Below are 23,552 nucleotides of genomic sequence, written 5' to 3'. Positions count from 1 at the left end.
GTAAACTCAGTTGAATGAACCCTGTATCTGTCAAGCAGCCTGTTGAGATGCCCCCGAGCAAGGCATTTAGCCTCTATTTGCTACAGTGGATCAGAACAGTGGGCAAGCGTTGAAGGCTGTGGCTGCACTGGGCATGTCTCAGGTGATGAGTTGTAGAAGCGTGGCTCAACAAGAACAAGAACACTGGTACGTTTTGTTGACTTAACCTGAATACAAAGTAATAAAGGGAAGAATTTCTAGAATGTGCCCTCATTTTGACAGAAATGTGGTTCTTAGATTTCACAGTTTTCTTTCCTTTCTTTTTTCTTCTTTTCCAGATCTTATAACAACATAAACCAGCTCAGGCATCTAAAGATCTAAGAATATGATGTAATATCGGAGTAAGAGGCAACATTGACAGCAGGCGTTACTGATTCTCCCGCCTCAGATCTATGTTTTATATTACAAATGAGGAACAAAATATACCACCTAACCTTGCAGTGCTTAAAAAAAATAACATCATCCTTCATATGTTCAATCACACACACACAAATTATACATGTGAATGGACATGAGTGGACATGAATGGAAATGGGGCAGAATAATGCAGTTGTTTCAAGGCTTAGAGGCTTAAGAGAGAAGCACATCTAAGTGTTTGTGCACTTGATTTAGTTAATATTTTCCTAGGGATGTGACGAATATATGAAAATCTTCAGTTTGTTGGACAGGTAAACAAACGAACAAACAAAAAAAACTTATGAATTAGTTAACAATAAAATACCGTGACAGAAATTCTGCACAATGGATAAACATACTAAACATCTTTATAATACTTTATGGAGCATTATGTGTTTGCTGAAGTACTTTATCACCTTTCAAAGTTTAGTTTAATTTAGTTTAGTTTAGTTGACATTATGTATGTATGTATTTACACACATTTTCTAAAAAAAAATACAACACCAAATGCAGGTGTATTAAACAAGACAAGATGTTTTAGGTGTAAATGTTTGATCATTTGAGTACAATACTCGTGATTGAATAATTTGTGTGCATGAATTAACAGAACAGAAATCTGTTATCCGATGAGACATTACAGTGATGTGAAGCACATCGAGGTGTGATACAGCCAAAATCTGAATTATTCTCATGTTTCTCAGTCCAAAATCAAAATCACAGTTTTGAACAAAACCACCATATTTTGATTGTGTGCGACGTGACACCTTTCACTGTTTATTTTGCACTGCATTACACAGTAATATAATGTGCAGTACTAAAGGACTGCTGAAACAATATCTAATGTTGTATCAAAACTGTATGAGATTACTGATATGAGGAGGCCTGTTACAAATTTGTGCGCAAAAATTATCAAAAACATTTCCCCTGATACATGTTAGGCACCAAAAATACAAAAGCAAAAACATAGCATTCACCTGACGGCATGTATAATAGACTACATGTATGCACAGTTTTGCATATGTAGAGCTGGAGCGTAAAGCTGTTAAAGACAGGTCATGATGAAGAGGTCCAGGTTGTTGTGTGAGAGGCTTTGAAGGGTCAAATCCACAGAGACCCATCCTAAGCTAAAAAAAAAAAAAAAATAGAGAAAAAAATAACTGGCATTGAGGCTTCTAAGGCAGTGATGAATTGTTTGTCAGAGACAATCATTTTTATTTATTTATTTTTCAGTTTCCCCCCCCTCCTTCCCTCTACTTGTAGGCAGAATTGACAAAGCAGAACAAAGCTAGTTATTATGGTGCTGTGCACATCCCCTTCCTCTCTTCTCTCTTTCTCCTCCTTCCATCATCTCTTCTCTCATCTTCTCTAACTGATCCTCTCATCATTGGGCCATGGAATAAGGCAGAAATACTGGAGAGCAAAAACCGTATTTGCTTTTCATGCCTCTGGATGATGATATATCTGTGGGCCATCATTTCATCTGCGCCCAGACCAGCGAGTTGCACGCAACTATGTTTCCCTTGATTATCCTCCTGTTTACTGCCCTTTTGATTTAATATTTCAGAATTTCCTACACATAATTCGCCCATTACTAGGATTCACTGAACTTATGTCACTCAGTCAGACATGAAAAGTCGTGGAGGAGGAGCAAGAAAGGAGAGAAAACCGAAGATGATGAGTAGAGAAATAAGACTGGATGAGTGCATGCTTGAGGGTGATGTTGGTAGTGGAATGTCAAATGATGCTCTGAGGGTTGGTTTTGCTCATTTTCACATCAGTAAGCAATGAAATCACAGCTATTTAAGTCGCACAATCTGGTGATAACATTACAGCATTTTGTTCCTATCAAAGACAGACTGTATAGACAGATAGGATGCCACCGATTCAGTCCTTCCAACATGACTTTGTCTTGTTCTCACTCGAGTTTAAGTACAACAGTTCATTCGACAACAACTGCCCTCCTACACTATTTTACCTTACATAATGTCAGACTTGTATCTCCTCCAATTTTTTTCCTCCTGAACACACCACATAAATATGGTTACATAAACAGTCATCGAGATGTAGGCTACCACATCTCTGAAGAACTTAAAACAGGAAATTATCTTTTTGTGGAAAATTTTGTCTCCGCTTTCCTCTTCTTTTTGTGCTGTTAATCTTCCCTTCCAGCTAATCCAGTGGGCAGATCCACCGTGATTATCTCTCCCCTTTATTCATAACTGGCCCGATACCACCTCTCATCTCTCTCTCTCTCTTCTTCCATCCTCACTTTCCTCTCTCTATCTCCATTTCCTCCCTCTCTACCCTTCTCCTTGCACTTTTTAAGCCCCCCCTCCATCCTTTTTTTTTTTTTTTTGTTTCAAAGGAGAGCGAGCGACAGGAATGAATTATTTGAATGACACATTTAAAAGAAGCCACTGCAGCTACTGGAGGTGATATTGTTGCGTTAGATTGAACGTGTGACTATGCAGCGCAGTAATAGGCAGATGAATAAATAGTGTTATTATTAGAACCAAATCAGTGATTTGAAGGTAACAGCGGTAACTGCGCGCGTGTGTGTGATAACGATAATGAACAAGTGTGTTTCTTAGGAGGAGGATTGTCATGACAAGGATGCTTTAATTAGATTAGACTCAGCGTGTTTTGATACCCTGCCGCTGTGGGTGGGTGTGGATGCATGTGTGCATGTGTGCGTGCGTGTGGGTGGGTGGGTCGGTGTGTTAACGTGTGTGTGTGTGTATGTGTTTGTGTACATAGCTTGAATGTTTAGTTTGGCTCATGTGCAAGTGAGGGACACTTAAGCAGTGTTTCTCTTTCTTGCTGCCAGTATTTGCATATCTTTTATTGCATAGTGTCTGTGTTTACGTCTGCCTGCTTCACTCTGCCTCCATCTCCTCTCTCCCATACTTTAGTATCTCTTGCCTTTGTGCCCTATCTATTGTACTCTGTGAGAGAACACAGTCTTCTCTCTGCCTATCTCCACTCCAGTCCACTCCTCGTTTCCCATCTCTCATCCATCCTGCTCCTCTGACTACCCTCTTTGTTTTTTACCTCTTCCCAGCACTTCTCCCTGACCTCCTCAACTTCCTTTCCTTTCACCCTCCTCTCCCACTCCACCTCCTCTTCCACTCTCATTTCCATTTTAGCATGTCCTTGTGTTGTTTATTTGATCAGGGAGCTGTTTTTACCACGAAAGCAGTGTCTAAATCACCAAATCACTCAGAAGCACGAGATAGCGATACACCAAAGGTATAATTAGTCCTTAATTAGAAACTTTATCTAATACATTACACAGCCGTAATCAGGAATGTGCTAACGAACCTGGATGGTGAAATTAGATTCCCACAATCCAAGGGAGAGGCTGGATTATCCACCTTGAAATGTTGGACCAGTTGCCTGGAGACATTGTTGCCTTTTATAGTATAAAAATCCAAGTTATTTCACTTTAATGCGTGTCAGCTTTTTTTTTTTTTTTCTTTGTTTAGGAAAAGCTTGAAACTGCTTCAGGATTCATGCCTGTGTTCAGCTGTGAAGCACTTAGTGAGAAAACATGGTTATTACAAGAGGATGCAAAACAAAACCTGATGTAAACTGCTATGCGATGAGTTGACATTAGGGTGTGTGTGTGATTGTGTGTGTGCGTATGTGTGTGTCTTTGTGTGCATGTGCACGTGTGTCCCAGAGCTGGAAGTGGCCAGGTTGAGCACGGATGGGAACCTTGCAGACCTGACATTCCCTCAGTCAGAACTACATGGAAACTCCATCCAGCTGTCAGCCAGCACTCTCAAACAGCACGGCAGAAACGGTAGAAAAGAAATCTCACTCTCTTTTCCTCTTACTCATAATAAAGTCTATGACCCCCTCTCTTTCTCTCTCTCTCTCTCCCGTTCTCTCTGCCTAACCCACTTGCTATTTTATTTCACACTTGCAATCTTGCGGTCTATTTCTGTCATCATGGTTTAAGCCAACAATTATCAAGTGCACCTTGGCTATGTTCCCATGTGTCTTCTCACAGGTGAGATCAGGATGGCCTTTGTCCTGTACAGGAACTTGGGTTCCTACCTGTCCACAGAGAATGCCAGCGTCAGACTGAGCAGCGAAACAGTCTACCCTAATTACTCTGTTATCGTTAACTCCCCGGTCATCACAGCATCCATTAACAAGGAGAGCAATAAGGTTTACCTGTCCGAGCCTGTGGTCTTCACTGTCAAACATCTGCAGGTAAGTAAGGTGAAAGTTGATGACCTCTTTTTTTAAAAAAACAAATAACAAAAAAACAATAACTAAGTAATGGAGTAATAGAAAAAGAGTTTAAAGAATAAGGCTATTGATATTTTAAGTCAACAAAATCGAAAAAGACATCATCAAGATATCATGTTTTGAGAAATCAGGAAAACAGTCAGGAAGAGGAATCAGGCAGATAAGCAAACTAAGGTTTGATGGAGCTTGGCAGTGAGCATGAGGACAGTCTGACCACTGGTGAGTGGAAACAGGGCGGTGTATATACAGAGGGGATGATTAGGTAAATGGGAACAGGTGTGCCCAGGGCCAGAGAGGCCAGCAGACAGGGGAAACTGAGCAGAGGTTGCGTGGCTGGGTCTGAAATGACATAAGAGTTGCGGAACCGGCAGATCATAAATAGAATGTGAGAACCATGACAGACCAAAACCAATAATGAATTTTTCCATCTGTGTCGCCAAAGCATGAAGTGCTTTTTTCCTCTCTGCCACAGAGGTCCATTTTTGGCCAAAAACTTTAAGAAACAAATAAATGAGCCATACTGTTGTACAGGGTGTACATGCTCCTTCATCACCATCAAGGAACATGTCAGTTTTTTGGTTTATAATAATATTTAACAACTATATTTGTGGCCCATTTTAGAGACTTCAGTAGAAAAGAATGGGCTTGAGTGCCACGGGCAGGGTAGGGAAGTCGGAAATTATCTGATAGACGGACTGACTCATTGTTGGTTTTCATCATGGAAATTTGGGGTCTTCGTGGCATTTGTTGACAGTAACAGAGTCTCAGCCTTATCATTAGATAACAGCTGTAAGTGGTACTAACCAGAGCTGTAGACTTTAGACATGGATACAAGTCAGACTGCAGAAATATTCAGGTCTCATGTTTTGACCTGGAAAAATAAGACAGTGACAGACATAGCCATACAGCTTGAATATTTAATTATTGTGGCTACGCACTGAAAGTTCTACCTCTCTCGACTGTCTTTGACACATCCCAGGTAAAAACAGATCTTGTAATAACAATAATAAAGCTGTAATGGATTCAGGTTTCTTCATAATGTGTGTAATTGTGGTGGTCAGTGCAGCATTTTTATATTGAGTTTCTCATCCAACAAGCAAATGCTGATCCAGTTGGTGATCCAGCTTGTTGGAAGCCAAAAGAAAAAAAAATCAAATCCTCACTGTTTCAATTGCTCATTTTGAGATAACTTTACTAACCCAACACACACACAGCCTCATCAGTTTACACTCAGAATCTCACACAAGAAGCATGGATGCCGCACTGTCACCTCCTGCCATGGCTCCATGTTTATTTGTTGCTGCATTCTCTCATTCTGTCCCTTCTGTTTGTTGTTTTGTTGGTATGTGTGTTTGACTCCCTTTCTGTGTTTCTTCTTCTTCCATCCTTTCTCCACCAATTCCTCCCACCTTTTTTCTCACTTTCTGTTGGCTTTCCCACCACTTCATGTTTCTACCTCCCACCTCCCCATGACTAACTATCTGTTCTCTCTCTTCCTGCTCTCCCACCCCTCCTCCTCTTTGTCCCTCTCTCTCTCTCTCTCTCTCAATTTCTTCCTCTTGTTGTCTCTCTTTTTCTCTCTCTCTCCTCCTCCTCCTCTTTTGCCCCTAGCATTCGGAAGAGAACTTCAATCCCAACTGTTCGTTCTGGAGCTACTCCAAACGCACCATGATGGGATTCTGGTCTACGCAGGACTGTCGTCTGCTGGCCACCAATCGCACACACACCAGCTGCTCCTGCACACACCTCACCAGCTTTGCGGTGCTTATGGCCCATGTGGAGGTCAAGGTAGGCGTTTATTCTGCCGTGCCTGCCAGTGGGGGATGGGCAATATCAAAGGGTCAGTTGTTCATCATTTGATTAGCAGTGGCTGGCAAAGCTGGTCAGCAGATCCTGGAAAAAAAGAGGAAGGAAGGAAGAGAAGGAGACCACAACATCTGGAAAATAGATTATAACTCTCCAGTGTCTTCAGTACTGAGTAATCATACTTGGCTGGGGAAATTTTTTACAATTGATTCGTCAAGCCGGATGATGACGCTGGGCTGACAAAAAAATATGCACTTAAAGCATTCAGTGTATGAAGTTCTGGATTACCAAACCAGATACATTTTAATTTGCCATAGAAACTCTCATCATAAACAAAAGCTGCTGGTCTCATTTCATTGCAGAAATTCTATTTGACTGATCAGAAAGTGAAAACATTTAATTTGATACCCATGAGCCACAGTGGGCAGTGAATATAAACCTTATTGTCCCGCTGTGTGTGGGATAAGAACCTTTTGTCTCCATCTTTTGTGACGTTAAGACCGAGTTTCTTTTCTCAAATCGGCTCTTGTAAGTCTGGATAATGTGTGACACCCCGTCGCTCCCTCTGGGCCAGAGGATGTGTGTTACTTCTAAAGGGGTCATGGTCAGAGCTGGTTTGGCAGCCCCGTGTGAACACAGTGTGAGGGTTTGAGCAGTAGATCCATCACAGCAGTGCTATGTTGAACATTGCTCTGCCTGCCAGGTTGCAGGACACTGATGGATAGAGCCAGCACACCTGTGCAACGCAGCGTAACGCTGTGGCCCTGAACGCTAAGCGACACACAGCCAGACTCGCATCAGTCAGGGGAGGAGAGATGCATGTCGGTTTCTACAGCACTTTTCCTGTTGCAACAACATGACTCGTGTGTTTTTAGCAAACCAAAGCTAAACTTGTAGCAGCTGTTAAGTGATTATTAAACAATCCGCTCAATCTAGTCTCTGTCTTTTCTTGCACTTCTCACAGAAGGCAGACAGCATGCACGACCTGCTCCTGGACGTGATCACATGGGTGGGGATCCTGTTGTCGCTGGTTTGCCTGCTTATCTGCATCTTCACCTTTTGCTTCTTCCGTGGGCTGCAGAGCGACCGCAACACCATCCACAAAAACCTCTGCATCAGCCTCTTCATCGCTGAGTCACTCTTCCTGGTCGGGATCAACAGGGCCGATCAGCCGGTGAGAAGGGCGGGGTTTTCTTTGTATGTGTGTGTGGGACACACAGCATCTGTGTGCACACTCTTTTAACTGCAAGCTGTGACAAGCCGATCAATATTAGAAAATGGAAAGATAGATAAATAAATAAAAATAGCAATTTTGCTCACAGGGTACGTTTCAAACTGTGCCTTTTTATTCATGCTGTGCTGGCACAGTCTTGGCATAACTGTCCACTGACCAATGGCATTGATTATACTACATCGTTGGCAGAGCAAATCGTGAAATGTTTACCAACTTGTTGTCAGTGGTTGACCACTTTACTGCTACATGAATAAGAAACAGCAGATTTGGTACACACAACGTTCCCAGAATAAATCGAAAACAGAAACTTCTCTGGGTGGCTATTCAACAAACCATGTCTGTGTATTCAAACAGCCGGGATTATGCAATGTTTTTCTCATAAATTGTGGAGGGAGAAACCAACAAAAATAGACTTCACTGGCATTGTTTTTACTGCACATGCTCAGTTTTCCATGACATCACCACTACACTGAGTGGTAGAGGTGCTAGACAACGTCTCCGATTAATTGTATTCAAGTTTTCAGCTAATTCGGAAAGCATTGCCAACCAAGACAGAGAAAGGAGATGGAATCACTGCAACATTAGTTTACAAGCATATGTATACATACATGTATTACACTAATGCAACGACAAAGTAATCTAAATGTAATAAATATGGATAGAACAAAAACTAATTTGGCTCTTCTTTTTCCCAGTCGCAAAAATAATTCACCATGCAAAGTGCACAATACAAACACCTGCTTATGTGCTAGATGATCTATTAAAGATTTGTATTAGCTTAGCTGATGTTATTCTCTGCTTCAGTCCACACTTACATTTGTTAGTCATTTCACCCCTCAGGCAACAGCAGCAGGGAATCCTGCTGGTTGTGAGGAGGATGTTTGTGAAGTAATAAAACTTTCACAAACAAAGCCCAAATGAGGCAGGATTGTGAATATGGGTTCAGCATGCATTTGACCTTCCTCTGCCTTCAAAGTAGAGTGCTGTCAGGCTGATTCACACGAGATCCGAGTGGCCTCACATCACTGCTAAACTGTAGAATTACCTTGTAGATATGCAGCCCCGTGTGCTTAATAGAATTGTGGAATTTCATTTCTTCTAAAGTGAGAGTGAAATATTTCTTCTGAATATTGATCATGACGAAGGCAAAGTAGAATCACTTCGTTTGGTCTCCTTATAAAATGCTGACGTTATGCAATCGGTTGTTTTAAGGTAATCCTGAGATTGGACAGAACTGATGTTTGGAACATAGAAGTGGACAGTAAAATACAGAATTATTGTAGACGAATAATTTCACATACATTTTACATAAATTCCATTACAATTGCAAACGCCTCACGCGCGGGGGTGAGGCCAGGTCAAATAATGCATGTTGACATTCAGACCAACCTTAGGGTTTATTCTGAGTCACTGTGTCAGTCTGTATTGGCTTTAGGTCATTGTGTGCAAAAGCTGTTGATGAATGCACTGTATTCTACATCTCTATGGGCGTAGCAGTTGTTAGTCATGGCCTAATCTCTCAAGGCCCTGTATCAGGGCGACTGGCTCAAGTGAACCTGTGGCTTGTGCAAATAGACGTAATTTAAGTTCACTAGCTATAACCTAATTGGCCTCTACTGCTCGTGTGGAACTGTGCTACACTTTTGCAACTCACAACGGCAGAAGAGGAAGAACAGTAATAAAATCTAAAGCTATTTGGAAAAAGACTTGCTCGACCTCTGCAATGAACAAACTAACCCATTTATTAACATCTTGCTGGGTGTCGGCTTGTTAGCCAGCCAACATTAGCTTGTTACCAGTGAAGGCTGCAGGATCTTTGTTCTACATTAAATACAATTTGGACAAGCTGATAAATCTGACTGTTTTGTATCAAATGTACCGTCAAATGTACTGTCATTTCATACAGTGTGCTCTGCTGTTGTGTTTTGTGGATGTGGAATAGAGATGTGCAGTTTCAGTACAACAAATGCATCATTAACTGCAATGGTCCTGATGACACCCATAACAAATAGTCCTGCCCCTGAGAGTGTGGAGGGTTTTTAAAATCATCCAGCCACAATTTGTGAAGCAATTTTTACATATCAGCAAACCAGTTAGCATCAAGCTCCTTCTCTAATGGTTTCCAGTGCAGTGCAGTCTTGGCTTAGCCATCAGGGCCCACATGGTCTGCATTCCAGTCACAGCCCATGTTGTATAATCCATATGGTCTGCATTCAATATGCCAATCATGGATTAGGACTTTAAACCTCACTTGGGCGCAAGCATTTCCACCAAAATCTAACGCGACAGATTCTGAGATGAGATATTCTCTTTTAATTCCTCTGGGCAAGGTCATCCAAATATCAGTCAAATCACAGTGTAGTTTTGGACTTTGCAGACGTCTTCGTGCTAGGTAGCCCGTGTTTGTTTGTTCGTTTTTCTGGGTTTTGTCTGTGAACTGGTTCAGTTGTTATGAAGTGTGTATCTATGGGGGAGTAAGTGCTCAAGTCTTTATTTTTTTTTATCTCCCCAAGAGTATTCAAGAAGTCTTAGAGCAGCCTGAGGCCTTTGCATCCCGCAGAGCGCTCAGTGAGAACACATTCTTATTGCAAATGAAGAGACAAAGCAAATTTGATAGAATGTGTTTTGACATTGAGGTTTGTGTACATCTCTTTGTGTGTGTTTGTGTGGGAGGGATCATGTTTCTTTGTATGCATGTGTACTGCTGTGTTTGTGTGCGCCATTCTCCTGTTAATTACTGGTGACTATTTGTGACCTCCATTAACATCTTCAGCGTCACTTAGCTCACAGCCGGTTAAGCCAGTAATTCCAGCAGGAAAAGTAAATGACTTTGCATAATCAGCCACTTTTTTACCTGTGTGTGTGCGTGCATGTGTCGCTGTGTCTTTGCCTCTGTGTGTGTAAGCTACACTGTGCGATCATTAGAAATGGAAATGAGTGACTCCCTCGCCCCCTAAACTCATTGTCTCTCAGACATTAGGTAATTGTCTCTCGCTGCAAACCCCTCCATTATAAAAGTCTGTCTGTTAGCTCTCCCATTCAGTGATTTACGAGTGACTCTTTAGATTAGAACATTGCCATGAACGTGACAGGCCAAATCTCGCTGCTCATTCTTTCCCTGACTTCTCTTTTCTTCCTATCCTATTGCTGAAATTCTTAATGCAGTTGTAGGTTTGATACCCCTTTTACATTTTCCTGCTGCTCATCCTTTGATGCTCTGTTTTTCTCTTTTTTTTTTTAAATATTCAAGATGGCATATAACAGGGTTTTCTAAGTATTTTATCATCTGCCTCTCTAACTTTACATCCCCTTGATCTGTCACTTTTCACTAGCTACTAACATTGTGATTTAAAATCCATTTATTTGCTTTCAGTGTGGCTGGTTAACCACTGGTTGGTACAAGCTGTTACCAATGTTACATTTTTTATTTGATACCTGATAATTACCATTTCACAACAAACTAAATTAACAGTATGTACAGTATTTTGATTATGTAGTTCACTTAAAATGCACGGTTCAGGTCTTGTAAAGGCTTAAAAACAGAATTTTTCCCCAACCATTCAGAATCTAAACTGAAGTTACTGCCGGCTTTTTCCAAGCTCTAAAATGTGTCAATTTTTATGTGTGCTTTGTCTCTTTCATACCAAGTTGCTGAGTCATTTTTGCAGCAGTTCCACTTATCTTGTTCATCCTTGGCATTGACAAAAATCATATTGTATTTTCAACAGTGTTGCCAAGTGATTCGCCCTCCTCGCCAATCCAGCCCCCCCCCACCCCCCCCGCCCCCCCGCTTTCTATCAGCCGCCTTTTGAAAGTGCTTTGCTACTTCTGTTTGAAATGTGGTCAATCAGCACAGGCTGCCACACTAACTTGTCAGTTGTATTTCCCCATTTATCTTCTTAGATGACTTGTAGATGTAGATGTGAAGTAAAGTGTGAAGGAGGCTCAACTAATATTGCTATCTTGAAGTGATTTTGAGTCATTCTGTCGTGGGTAATTGCAGTTATCGTATGCTATGATTGTGAGTTCCCTTTATTCCTTTCTGCCTCATCCTCTCCCTCTCCTGTCTATTCCAGTATTGGTAGCCCAATTTTTAATCCCTTACATTTCCTTCCTTATGTGAATATGATAAAGTCTGACTCATACCCTTATCGCCTGGAGTGTTTGTGTCTTTTTTCCACCAACTCATCAATGCAAGTGTCCACCAGATTAAATATTTCCTGAGCCTTATTGTGTGTAGTGTAACTGTATTTTTAAATCCTCTCCATCTTCTCTTTCCCTCACCAGATTGCCTGTGCAGTCTTTGCGGCCTTGCTCCATTTCTTCTTCTTGGCAGCCTTCACCTGGATGTTCCTGGAAGGGGTGCAGCTCTACATCATGCTGGTAGAGGTGTTTGAGAGCGAACACTCCAGGACTAAGTACTTCTACCTGGCAGGATACGGAGTGCCTGCTGTCATAGTGGCCGTCTCTGCTGCAGTGGACTACAGGAGCTACGGCACTGACCGAGTGTAAGGGTGGCAAAGAGAGCATAGCGTGAAGGAAGGATGGATGACAGGGCGAGGGAGGAAAAGGAGGGAGGCTGGAGTGCCTGCTGTCAGTTTGGCTGGTGTCTGCCACCATGGACTCTACAAATGGTGGCACCTCTGAAGAGTCAATACAGAGAGGTTGAGAGGGGAGAGGCAGAGAAGGATGGAAGAGGGGGAGGGAAGTATGGGGGGACAAGCATAGGAGGATGCACCACAGAGTGCCTGCATGAGCACAGCAGCAACAATGTGTGAATATGGAGGGATTTAACTGGCGGAATAGAAGGAGGTGGTGCACAGTGGAGCAGATTGAGGGAGAAAAGGAGTGGTGTAAGTGCGAGAGTGTGAGAATGGAGGGGTGGAAAAGGGAGCAGTGGCGTAGTCTGTCAGGGTGTGCACACATCCATACTGGTCTGAAATTGTGTGTGTTAAAAAGAAAAAGCTGGCTTCCCTGGAGGAAGTGCAGGGTAGTGAGTTGGATGAGGATGTACATTAAGAGCACATGGTAACTTATTCATGCATGCTTGACTTGTCCAACTGGAGACACAGGGTGAATCCAAGAAAAGGAAGCCAGCATCTCATTCATATGAAGTATATGCATAATGGGCCACCTAGAAATACACAGGAGTGAACAAAAGAACAGTTTCACATGCGTGACCTGTCCACTTCATTCATGCTGTGGCTCTGAAATGAGGCCATAAGAGGCCAACATTTTATTCATACTGTGCATATGCATATTATGTGCATAATTTGCATAAAATGTACATGGTGCACTGTACATGTCTGTGACCTGACCTTCATTCTGTGACTGTATAAAAACATAAAGACTAAAGAGGACATTATCAATGTATACGTTGCATTTAAATATTGCATCAGAAAAATCTCTTTCCTTAATTGTTTATAAATGAGCCACTCCGTATAGAAAAAAAAAAAAAAAAAATCACGGGACACTATAGGACCGTTAAATGATTCACATACTCAAACGCTCACATTTTCTGCTGCTCCCGGAGCCTTTTGTAGATCAGACCTTGCAGTTTTCCTCTAGCTACACATCACCTCTTGGAGGTTTGAAGATGAGGAAAGGGTTGAATTTAGCAGTGTTTAACCATCAAGCCACACCAATCCGTATGCCACTTAGATCAATATTTCATTGTGGGATGATCATTAAAACATGAGAGTCTGAATGCCAAGCTCTGGATGAATAATCAGACTGCATGCCGTTATCCAACAGACTAGAAGACTTGCCTTGAGACAATAGCTGTGGTTTAACAGTAAAAATGCAAAATGAAGCGATAAGTTTCAGGAGAATAACATAGAGCTTATCACACAAATCTCTCTGAAATCAGTGAGAAAAATATACTCTTGTACTTCAAAATATTATTTCACCCAAACAACTAATTTGTCTGCTTTTAATGGCCCTATGCCTCATGGATTTGAAAGGAAACTGACACAACTATTTTCATAGCAAAGTACCTTTTATTAAAAGCAAAAACTAAGTTATGTGACTCATTTATCAGTCTAGCCTTGAAAATGGCACTGCTTATCATGTTTGACATAACACATTGAGACAAAACCTCTGCAAATATCATCTGCCATCCCTGCTGTGTCACCTTGACACACAACGCGCCCCATTCTCCCCCAGATTAGCCAGTGGCACTGAGTCTCTTTCACGTCCCATAATGAAGGTGGCTATGACTTAGCAAAGGAGCCCTAATGGAGGATACAGTGACACAGTCAGGGACCCATAATGGAGGGCTCTCTAATGTGGTGGAAATTGAAAGATTAATAATTCAAAAGCAGCTGGTCATGAATCAGTCGGCCATTTTGCTCCAGTGGTTTTTCTCTGGCACCTTTTTCTGCAGCCCTTTGGGTCTGACCTCAGTGGAGGGCACTCTGGGACATTTTTTCCCCCCTCCCCTACTTACTTCAATTGATGAGTGAAGATGTTTAGGGTAATATAATTTAGCATACAGCGGTATATCTTTTACTACCATTGCTAACCTTGTGGTCAGAAATGAATGCTTGTGTGCGCCTGTGTGAGTGTGTGTGTGGTTGTGTGTATTCATGCATGTCCTCTGTCCCTGAATGTGTATGTGCATGTGTGTGCATATATGTGTGTGTGTGTGTGTGTGTGTGTATCTCCCTCCTCTCTCCTTTAACCTCGCCACAGCTACTCCCAGACTCCGTAAATAGCCTGGTATGAGGGCTGCATCCATAACTCAGTATTCAAATGAACACAGCCATGTCATATTTTTGCGACCGCAGGATGTGGCCATGTCATATATCTGTGCCCTAAGGGGGAAGTAAAGGTTTATTTATCACAGGTGCTCATCCCTTGCCTTCTCCCCCCTCTGTGTGTGATGTATATTTGCGGTGTGCATATACTGTAGTGCACTTTTTCTCCATCCTGCAACACCATTCTCACTGTTCTCCATCTCTTTCACTTCTCCATCCACCCCAATTCCTTTTGTCCTCCCTCTATCGTGATACATTTGATATACTGTACAGAATGTAATGTATTGCTTTTTTCCCTCCTTGTCTCTCTCTCTCTCTCTGTGTGTGTGTGAGAGAGAGAGAGAGAGAGAGAATGTGTGTGTAACTGTGATGCATGTCCTGTCCTCTGATGGTAAATCCTTGCTACCCTACATCCATCTGAGACTGGAGCATGTTTTTAATCCCTATGCGTCTTTCCTCTCTCCTGTTCTTCCTCCCTCTGTTTCTCATGCATGATATCTCTCTCCCGCTGTCTCTCCCTCTTGCTCACTCTTTATCTCCCTCTCTGTCTCTCTAGGTGCTGGCTGCGATTGGATACATACTTTATCTGGAGTTTCATAGGCCCTGCTACGCTCATCATTATGGTGAGATCCACATACATGCATGCTCAAACACACTTGACGTAGCACTGCATGCATAGAGTAGACAGGCCGCCACATGTTCGTGCAGGAACAAGGGGCTACATTAAGGTGTTTGTTAATCTCCTGCAAGTTCCCCCTGAGCTCTTCATAGTGGAAGTGGAAGCAGAAGGAACATTATGTGTCAGTTTAATAATTCTCACTCATGGATTAACTCTCAAGTGGGCACATATTCCAACAAGCTGGAAATCTTTGGAGGGACATACAGTAGAGCACCAACTGTTGTACGTCACACAGATTATGATAAGAACTCAACAAAGTTATGTCTCTCTTAGGCACTTATTTGATGATCCAGGCACTGTACTTCCTGCTAGCTTGGCTAATTTATTGCTCAGTAAAAAGGGGACTGCCAAAGACCTCAATTTGACCATTTATGTAGTCCATGCATTGCTTCATCAGTTAGCAAACTGTTTCGAGGAGCAGGAACACCCTACCCTGAACAAGTAGACAGAGACAAAAATAGAGCTAGACAAGAAAGAGCTAGAACAAGAATGCACATATATATATATATATATATATATATATATATAAAAGCAGAGTCTGAGGAAGAGAGAATGAAAGCAATGGGACATGTTTCCAATTAGGTGAATGTCAGCATGTACATTGATGCTCTGTACTCATTTTAGAAATGTCAGCCAGGCTATCACTGATCTAACTGGGGCTGTAAGTGGGAGCAGTGCAGGTGGGACTGCTCTGTTATGACTCTACACCCATTGGTAACATATATTGCCTTGGAGACCTAACACAACAACCCAGATGAGTCATTATAAAAACCACCCTATCTATGCATTAGCAGGCCAGTAGAATAGACAGCAACTGTGAGAATTGGATTTCTATTATAACAATGATCCTTGACGGTTGTAATGACTGCTGTATTTTCCCTGGTGCTCAAGCTGCTGTATTTTGAGCACATAAAGGGTTGTTGATTGTGGGATGATACTGTGTCCCCAAGCCAATTATTACTGGAAGGGAAAATGAAATGATATTCACTGTGTGTGAGTGAATTGTTGTGGTGACATTGTGTCTTTAATTAGGCTCATTGCTGCAGAATATTAACTTGTATATGTGCGCTCCTGTGTGTTTCAGCTGAATGTAATCTTCCTCGGTATCGCTCTTTATAAGATGTTCCATCATACAGCCATTCTCAAACCAGACTCTGGATGTCTGGACAACATCAAGTAAGTATATGTGTGCATACCGTTCTGGCACCACACTGGTGCTCCGGGTTTTGAAAGTGGATGTGATTTTGCATGTCAGTGTGAGTTAAGTTAAAGGAATAGTTTCCCATTCTGGAAAATACACCTTTTCCCGTTTTTGTCAGGATGAATAGACTGATACCAGTCTCATATCTGTACAGTAAATTTAGCTTAGTGTAACAGCTGGAAATGCTAGCCTAGCTTTGTCCAAAGGCAGCAGCCTTCTGTAAAATTGTCTCTCTCTCTGTTTTTGTATGGAATCAAAACACTAAAGGTAATGTATTAATAGTGAGCTCTATATTTTGCTACCTTTAAACAGAGCCAGGTTGTTTCCAGTCATTATGCTAAGCCAAGCTCAAAGGCTGCAGGCCCCAGCTTCATATTTACTGTAAGACATGAGAGTGCTATTGATCTCCTCATCCAACTGCTGGCAAGACAGCTAATAAAAGTATTTCCCCAAATGTCAAACAATCCATTTTAAATCTAACATCAGTCAGCCCTTTTTTTTTTTTTTGTACATTAGCATGAAGTGCATTTCACCTCTGTTTGACATTATTTCAAGACACTACTCACTAAGTCCATCATGTCACCATTTCTTATATCACCCCTGGAGAATATCACTGAAATATGACTTCATTCCCACAGAAACGCTGTCTGCTAAGCTAACCAATCAGGATTTTGTTATTTTCTCGTTCCAATGCAGCTCAAGACAAAAGGAGCAGTCTAATTCAAACAATATGCCATGGCTCAGAGCTCAACGCCTTACTGAGGCACAGCTCAGAATTTATAATGTAAATCAGAAAATGGCTTACTCATTTGATTTATCATTTAAATATTGCTGCCAATGTATCTTTCATGACAGCAGTTTTAAGTAGGACTTCAAGTGGGAGGCGTTTCAGACATGTAGACGAAACCAGCCGATCTTTGCTTCAGTGCAGCTCAGGGGAATGTAATCTAAAAGCCAGATGAAACATAAAATTAAAGAACCATTTAGAATACGACGCCTTTTGTATCCCCCCCCTTTTAACAGCGTTCCTTAGTCTTTCTGAGCACACTGAAGGCTGAATAGATTTTGATCTATTACACTTCATTAGTCATGTCTTATTGTGGTTCATTTACTCGTTAATCATCATCATACCGTTTTTGTCTTATTATTTTTTTCTTTCTTTTGTTTTCTTTGTCTCTTTAACTCCAAGGCATCATATGTTGTCTTTGTTGTGGATTGGCACTGGTAAGGCCACTCTCCAATCAAATGCCTGTCATCTTCCTAGAGACATTTTGATTGGTTTGCTTGTTGTCTTATTTGTCTGTGGAACCTGCTGAGAGTCTTTGCATATCCCTAAATTAACCATTAACCTGCCTCGTAAAATGGATTACTTGTTCACGTGTGATTTGTGAGCCCCTATGACCTATAGACCTAATGTGCTATTGAAATATTATAATGGCGAGATGTGAATGAGGGGAAACAGAGCTGAGAGAGAAACCATGACTCAAGGGAGCACTGGAGGGAGAGGTGAAATGGAGGGATGGAAAAGAGAGGGATGAGTGTACCCTTTATTGAAGAGGGTCGTCAGACGAGCTTTATTGGAGGTTCTGTCTCGCCTGAATGGTGCCACGGAGGGCAACATCGAATCAATCACCTCAGTCTCACTCACTTACTCTCCTCTTCTTTCTCCCTTCCTTTCTCCTGACTCTCCTAATATCTCCCCCTCTATCTTTTTCTCTTTCCACCTTCCCCTTCTTTCTTTCCTTACCCCCCCCCTCCCTTGTCTCCATCTCTCACATGAGAGTTGATCACTACCCAGTCAGCCAATCAAATTAACAGCCATCATCACGGCTGTGGCAGACCCGAAACCGTGACCTTTACTGGGAAATGTCATTTATAATGGCTGTAATGTCCATCTACTTACTGCCCAGTGGAGCCACTCACATGGCCACACACACACTCACATGCACACGCTCAGGCGAGGACTTGCGATGCATACACATGCCTCGACATGAGCAAATTTCTCTGACATTTGGCCTTTATGAGTCATTTCTGCATAGGCTGTATTTGAAATGGAGGTTCACAGCCTTGAAAACTTTTATGAAATTTAATTCCATTAAATTGTTATCGTCACAATTGCACTAACAGACTTCAAGACCCACTTCTGCCTGTGAAAAAGATTTTTACTGTCTGCCGTGTACTCGAATACTTGAATGACAGAGCTTGAATATATTGTGGAGTAAATCCCGTGTGCCGGACTTTCTCGATACTAGTGGCTGACGTCAGCTAGCTTATAACCTCCCCGGCCTCTCTCGAGATGATATCTAAATGAACAAATCCACTTCCTCTCTTTTCTCTAACCCCTTTCATAAGAGAATAATTCTTTTAGGCAAAACCTCCCACTGTTTTCCTCATCCCACTCCCACAGTGTTGGGACTCTGAATGAACCCTCCCTAACCCCTTTCTCCTGCCTCATAGTCCCACATGCATCAGCCTTGACTGAATAGTTTTTATGATCCAGAGAAAGAGACAAGCTGCTCGTGCTATCCGAACTTTACATATTGGGTGTATGTGTGGATGTAGCAAACAGTGATGTTATTGAGAACACAGGATATTTAATGGGATTTTAATTAACATGGACATACAGTAAGTGATTTCTCCCTCCCTTCCTCTGTAGGTCCTGGGTGATCGGGGCCATAGCTCTGCTGTGTCTGCTGGGCCTGACCTGGGCTTTTGGCCTAATGTACATCAACGAGAGCACCGTGATCATGGCCTACCTTTTCACCATCTTCAACTCTCTGCAGGGCATGTTCATCTTCATCTTTCACTGCATACTGCAGAAGAAGGTGAGGGAGACACACAGAGACAAAGCTGGATAGAAATAGACAGACAAATACAAGCACACACCAACACACACACACACACGTGCTAGCACTGATCAGCAGGGACACCAAAAATATCTGCAGAGCTGTCACAGGTTTGATTGGTCATTCAGTTACCCAACTGGCTGCTCAGTTCTCATATTTTCACTCTCACTGCCTCACTGTCTCTCACTTTTCACTGTCGGACAGCAGGTAACAAAGAGCTGCTAGTCTTACAGTGTCTCTGTCTTCCCACAGCAGAAGAGAAAGTTTTTCATCACCCAGCAGGATCATTAACCCTGAAATAGCATTTCCAGAATTTTGATAACATTTAGCTCCAATTATTTTAAATTTTGCACACATGCAGATGAAAAATGTGTTTGTTGTAATGTCTAAGTGGCAGCCGTTGTAGATGCTCTCCTCTGAGGATTTTTGTGATTTAACACATGGACCTCGTTCACATCGACACACAGCTCCCCCTTGGCAAACTCCCCTTTCATTTTGAAAAGTCAACCTTCTTTATATATATATTTTGGGTCTGGTTGACCTAAAGGATTAGATGCGTTTGTGAGTACATATGGACCACTTTTTTTTAAAAATTTGAATCATATGAGGCTTCCAGGAAGAGCCTACACATCCTGGGATATTTTTTGCAGTCTCCCACACACTGTCAGTGCCTGGGAGTACAGAAGAGGAGCAGGATATGGAAAGAAAATTCATCAAATGCTTAATACTCTCATCTGGCTGCAGTCCCACAGAGACTTTTTAGTTTTAAGTGTACGACCAGTAAACAAGCGCAATATGTGTGTGTGTGTGTGTGTGTGTGTGTGTGTAGATGTGTCAGTGTGTATTGTACTTAGGTATGTCTTAGGCCATGGGATCAGGTATCCTGAGAGATGTCCTCAGAACAGTGCTGAGGTTGTCTTTGGCTGTGGCCCAACACGGTTCCTCCCAAGATGCATGGAGCAACTCACCACACAGCTGTTCAAACAGAGCATGTGGCAATACACGTCTGCCAGTCCAACAAGCTTGTTAAAAAGCAATTACAGTCTTATTTGTTCTAACTTGATTGGGATCTAAATGCAGATGTTTTGTGTGTACAAGTGCATCATATGTCCCCCCAAGGAATATGTCCATCTCAGATGGATATGTAGCAGTGATAACATTTGGGGCGGATGTTGACATTGAAGTTCATGAAGTTAATCCTTTAACGTCTACATTTTTATGGAGTTAGTGTTTGCACAAAGAATTATTGAAAGAAAAGATGTTAACAGGGAGACCACTTGGGTAAGAAAAAAAAATTTAACAAGGACACTATATCAAGTTAAGCCCTTCCAGTCTGTCCAGTCTGTGTTTTTTTTCCCCCGGTATGTCATCTTAAAAATATGCTTCGGTATGTGTAAGGCTAAAGTGCAGCATCAATCAATGCCTCGTCCTTCATGTGTGCTTTTCACCTCCCCTGCCCAGGTGCGCAAAGAGTACGGCAAATGTCTGCGCACTCACTGCTGCAGCGGCAAGAGTGTGGAGACCTCCATCTCCTCCTCCAGTAAGACCACCACCTCACGGACTCCAGGCCGCTACTCCACAGGCTCACAGGTGAGCTTACCTGCCTGCACACCTGGACGCTACAGCACAGCAGACTCTCAGGTGAGGCCAGAGCACGCCATAAGGGTTTTGGGTTATCACTGTTCACTTTCAACTAGTTTTATTTTAGGCAGATTTGAACCATAAAAAAAAAATACAGTTTGATGTGCACTTTGTATTTGCAGAGTTTTTTTTTTCAGATTTTGTGTTGAAAGTGAGATAGCCCAAGCCCTGACTTTTACCTTGACATACTGATGCTGACACACAGGTACATGGAGCATAAATGGCATTGATGGGTGATTATTTTTTTCCCTGCCTGTTTCTCTCTTGCTGGTCGTTGCTTTACTTTTTTCCTTTACTGCCTCTCCTGCACTAATTTGCCCTTTTTTTGCACACCATACCCTCTTATATTATGTTTCTTACCTTATTTCTTTCCCTCTTTTGTCATCATGTCTTTCCTGCCTTGATGTGCCCCCGTTCCTTCGTTTACCCCCCCCCCCCCCCCACCACCTCTTTGTCTTTGTCCATACCTTCTCTACCTCTTTCTACCTCTTTCTATTTCTCTCTCGCTTCTTTTCTTGTGTATAGAGTCGTATCAGGCGGATGTGGAATGACACTGTGAGGAAACAGGAGTCCTCCTTCATCACTGGAGACATCAACAGCTCCGCCACGCTCAACAGAGGTAACCATGGGATACCTACCATTTGCATCCTCATCACTGTCACCATATCTACTTTCTTAATAGCGGGAGGTTCCGACTGCATATGCTGTCATTTAGTAGAGTGGTAGGAGTCCAAACTTCTGATAATGGTACTGTGTTCTCGTAGAGAGGAAGATTAGCAGATAGAGTGTAAAGATCACTTACTACTTTTTTTTTTTTTTTTGGGCTGCTTCAAAGGATGACTTTATAGGAAAGCAAGTTTGGAGCCCACTGTTGTCAAAACTGAAACATCAACCAGTGTTTGTGGTCCCATTATAAATCTACAGAGTGCAGAGATGACTGTGCTACACAGGGCTTCTATACTTCTTTTTTTTTCCAAGGATAGTCCCCTTTTGAAGTATTGTGGGTGAGGAATCCTTTAAGTTAAAAATAAGTGTTCAAGTCTTGAGCTAAACACCAGTGGCCCCTTTTATCATTATTATACTCAGAGTTAGGCAGAGTCACATTAGATTAATGCTTTATTATCAGCCAAACGTGCCAGTGTGTCACTTCAGGTGAAGTTACTAGCGCTAAAATCTAATGTGAGTCTGTTTTCAGCACATTACAAGAAACCTACGGCCGTATGGTAGTAGAGCAAAGTTTTGCAGTGTTTTCCACCTTAGAATCTGTGTGTTCAGCTGAGCTTATCTTATTATATGAAGGGCTACTGTAGTTACCAGGCTTTCAAGTGAGTATTAGGCTTAGTTCACTGTATTTTCACTGTATTCGGAGCTGTCTGTTGCCGTCCCTCCAGTGTAAGCCACAGTAATGGACTGTAAGAATGGAATCCATAAGCATGCCTTTCTGAGGGCTAGGGTAATGAGGACATAGACACCCAAATGGCTAGACAGTTTGACACACGCAGATACACTCACACACACACACACACAGGAACGCACGCGCACACACTGCCATTTGTTAGTCTCTAAGTCGAGGTGTGGCCCTCGCTTCCTTCAGGCCACTAATAAGCTGTTAGCATGACAGATTGATGCTAAAGCAGACACGGTGTGTGTCAGTGCCTGAATTATCACACACTTAGTGAGGCAGGGCTTAAGACACCCCTACCTCCTCCTTCCCTCACACTTTAAAGTGTGGTGCAGAGAGCTACTTAGCCAGTAGATTTCAAATGACTACATACTGTGGCTTAGTGAATAAGGATGGGATGTAATAAACTGGATATTCTGATAAGGGACTGACTTGTTGAAATTAGGAGAGAGTCAAGTGGAAAAGGAATGAGTTCATTTTAAGACATTTAAGACTTTACTGTGTCTTATGTCCATTTGCTGCATTTGGACTACAAGTGCAAAATTACAAATTTGGTCACCCTGACATATTTACCCTGATGTTTTTATAATAGTAGCATTAATTAATATGCATTGTCCATTATAAATAAACAAAAATGTGTATTAGAGTAGTTATGGTAGTTTCTTTTCATTTTTTTTTTTAAACCGAGAGTTTGACACTGATGCCCAGAAATCATTCAGTATTCTACCACATTCTCCATTCTGTCTAATTTATTCTACCTAGAACTCTATTTTGTCAGCCAAGTCCAGACAGCTTGCCAGCTTCTCGGTTCTGAAAGGGAAATGGTAATGAAGTGTGAAAAATGAAGTGAACTGTGGCATCCCAAAACACAGGAGTTAGATAGCTAAACTGTTGTGGTATTTTCTTTTAGCTTAAAAAAAATGTCACCACAGTTTTAGATTTTTCAGTGTCTTTTCCCTCCTCCAACCTATGTTTTGAAGCTGGATAACATACATCCACACTTAGGAGTAGTGGTAGAGGTGGCGTGAGGATGGAGGAATGTACAGGCACTGTCATGGTCATTCGTCTTCTGTTTTTCCGCAGTGTCTTAATGTGTACATGATCTGTCTCCCACCTGGGGAAGAAAATGCACTGAGAACTCTTTTTTTGTGGCCCCTTTGTCCATTAACTATCCTGTAGTCATGCTTCTCTGCTCAAGCGTATTGAACTGCAGCACAATCTTCTCCAAGCTTTGCTACGTTCTCTCTCTCTCTCCTTCTCTCTCTCTTTCTCTCTCTCTCTCTCCCTCTC

The 23,552-nt window shown here is 42.0% G+C and overlaps 1 protein-coding gene across 1 annotated transcript in view; it reads left to right on the top strand.

The window, feature by feature from the left end:
- adgrl3.1 (adhesion G protein-coupled receptor L3.1) overlaps nucleotides 1-23,552 on the top strand; it is a 107,256-nt gene that overhangs the window by 77,976 nt on the left and 5,728 nt on the right. Inside the window, exons 12-21 of the mRNA XM_041035833.1 lie at nucleotides 4,118-4,240; nucleotides 4,451-4,656; nucleotides 6,307-6,483; nucleotides 7,466-7,675; nucleotides 12,023-12,243; nucleotides 15,050-15,116; nucleotides 16,257-16,348; nucleotides 19,030-19,198; nucleotides 20,681-20,809; nucleotides 21,386-21,479. Of these exons, the coding sequence (XP_040891767.1) occupies nucleotides 4,118-4,240; nucleotides 4,451-4,656; nucleotides 6,307-6,483; nucleotides 7,466-7,675; nucleotides 12,023-12,243; nucleotides 15,050-15,116; nucleotides 16,257-16,348; nucleotides 19,030-19,198; nucleotides 20,681-20,809; nucleotides 21,386-21,479 (1,488 nt within the window). The remainder of the gene's footprint in view (nucleotides 1-4,117; nucleotides 4,241-4,450; nucleotides 4,657-6,306; nucleotides 6,484-7,465; nucleotides 7,676-12,022; nucleotides 12,244-15,049; nucleotides 15,117-16,256; nucleotides 16,349-19,029; nucleotides 19,199-20,680; nucleotides 20,810-21,385; nucleotides 21,480-23,552) is intronic.

The sequence above is a fragment of the Toxotes jaculatrix genome, chromosome 4 (genome assembly GCF_017976425.1).
Source record: "Toxotes jaculatrix isolate fToxJac2 chromosome 4, fToxJac2.pri, whole genome shotgun sequence".
In the NCBI taxonomy this organism is placed as follows: domain Eukaryota; kingdom Metazoa; phylum Chordata; class Actinopteri; family Toxotidae; genus Toxotes; species Toxotes jaculatrix.
The sequence above is the reverse complement of the archived record's forward strand: the minus strand, read 5'-3'. Positions and strand labels throughout refer to the sequence as shown.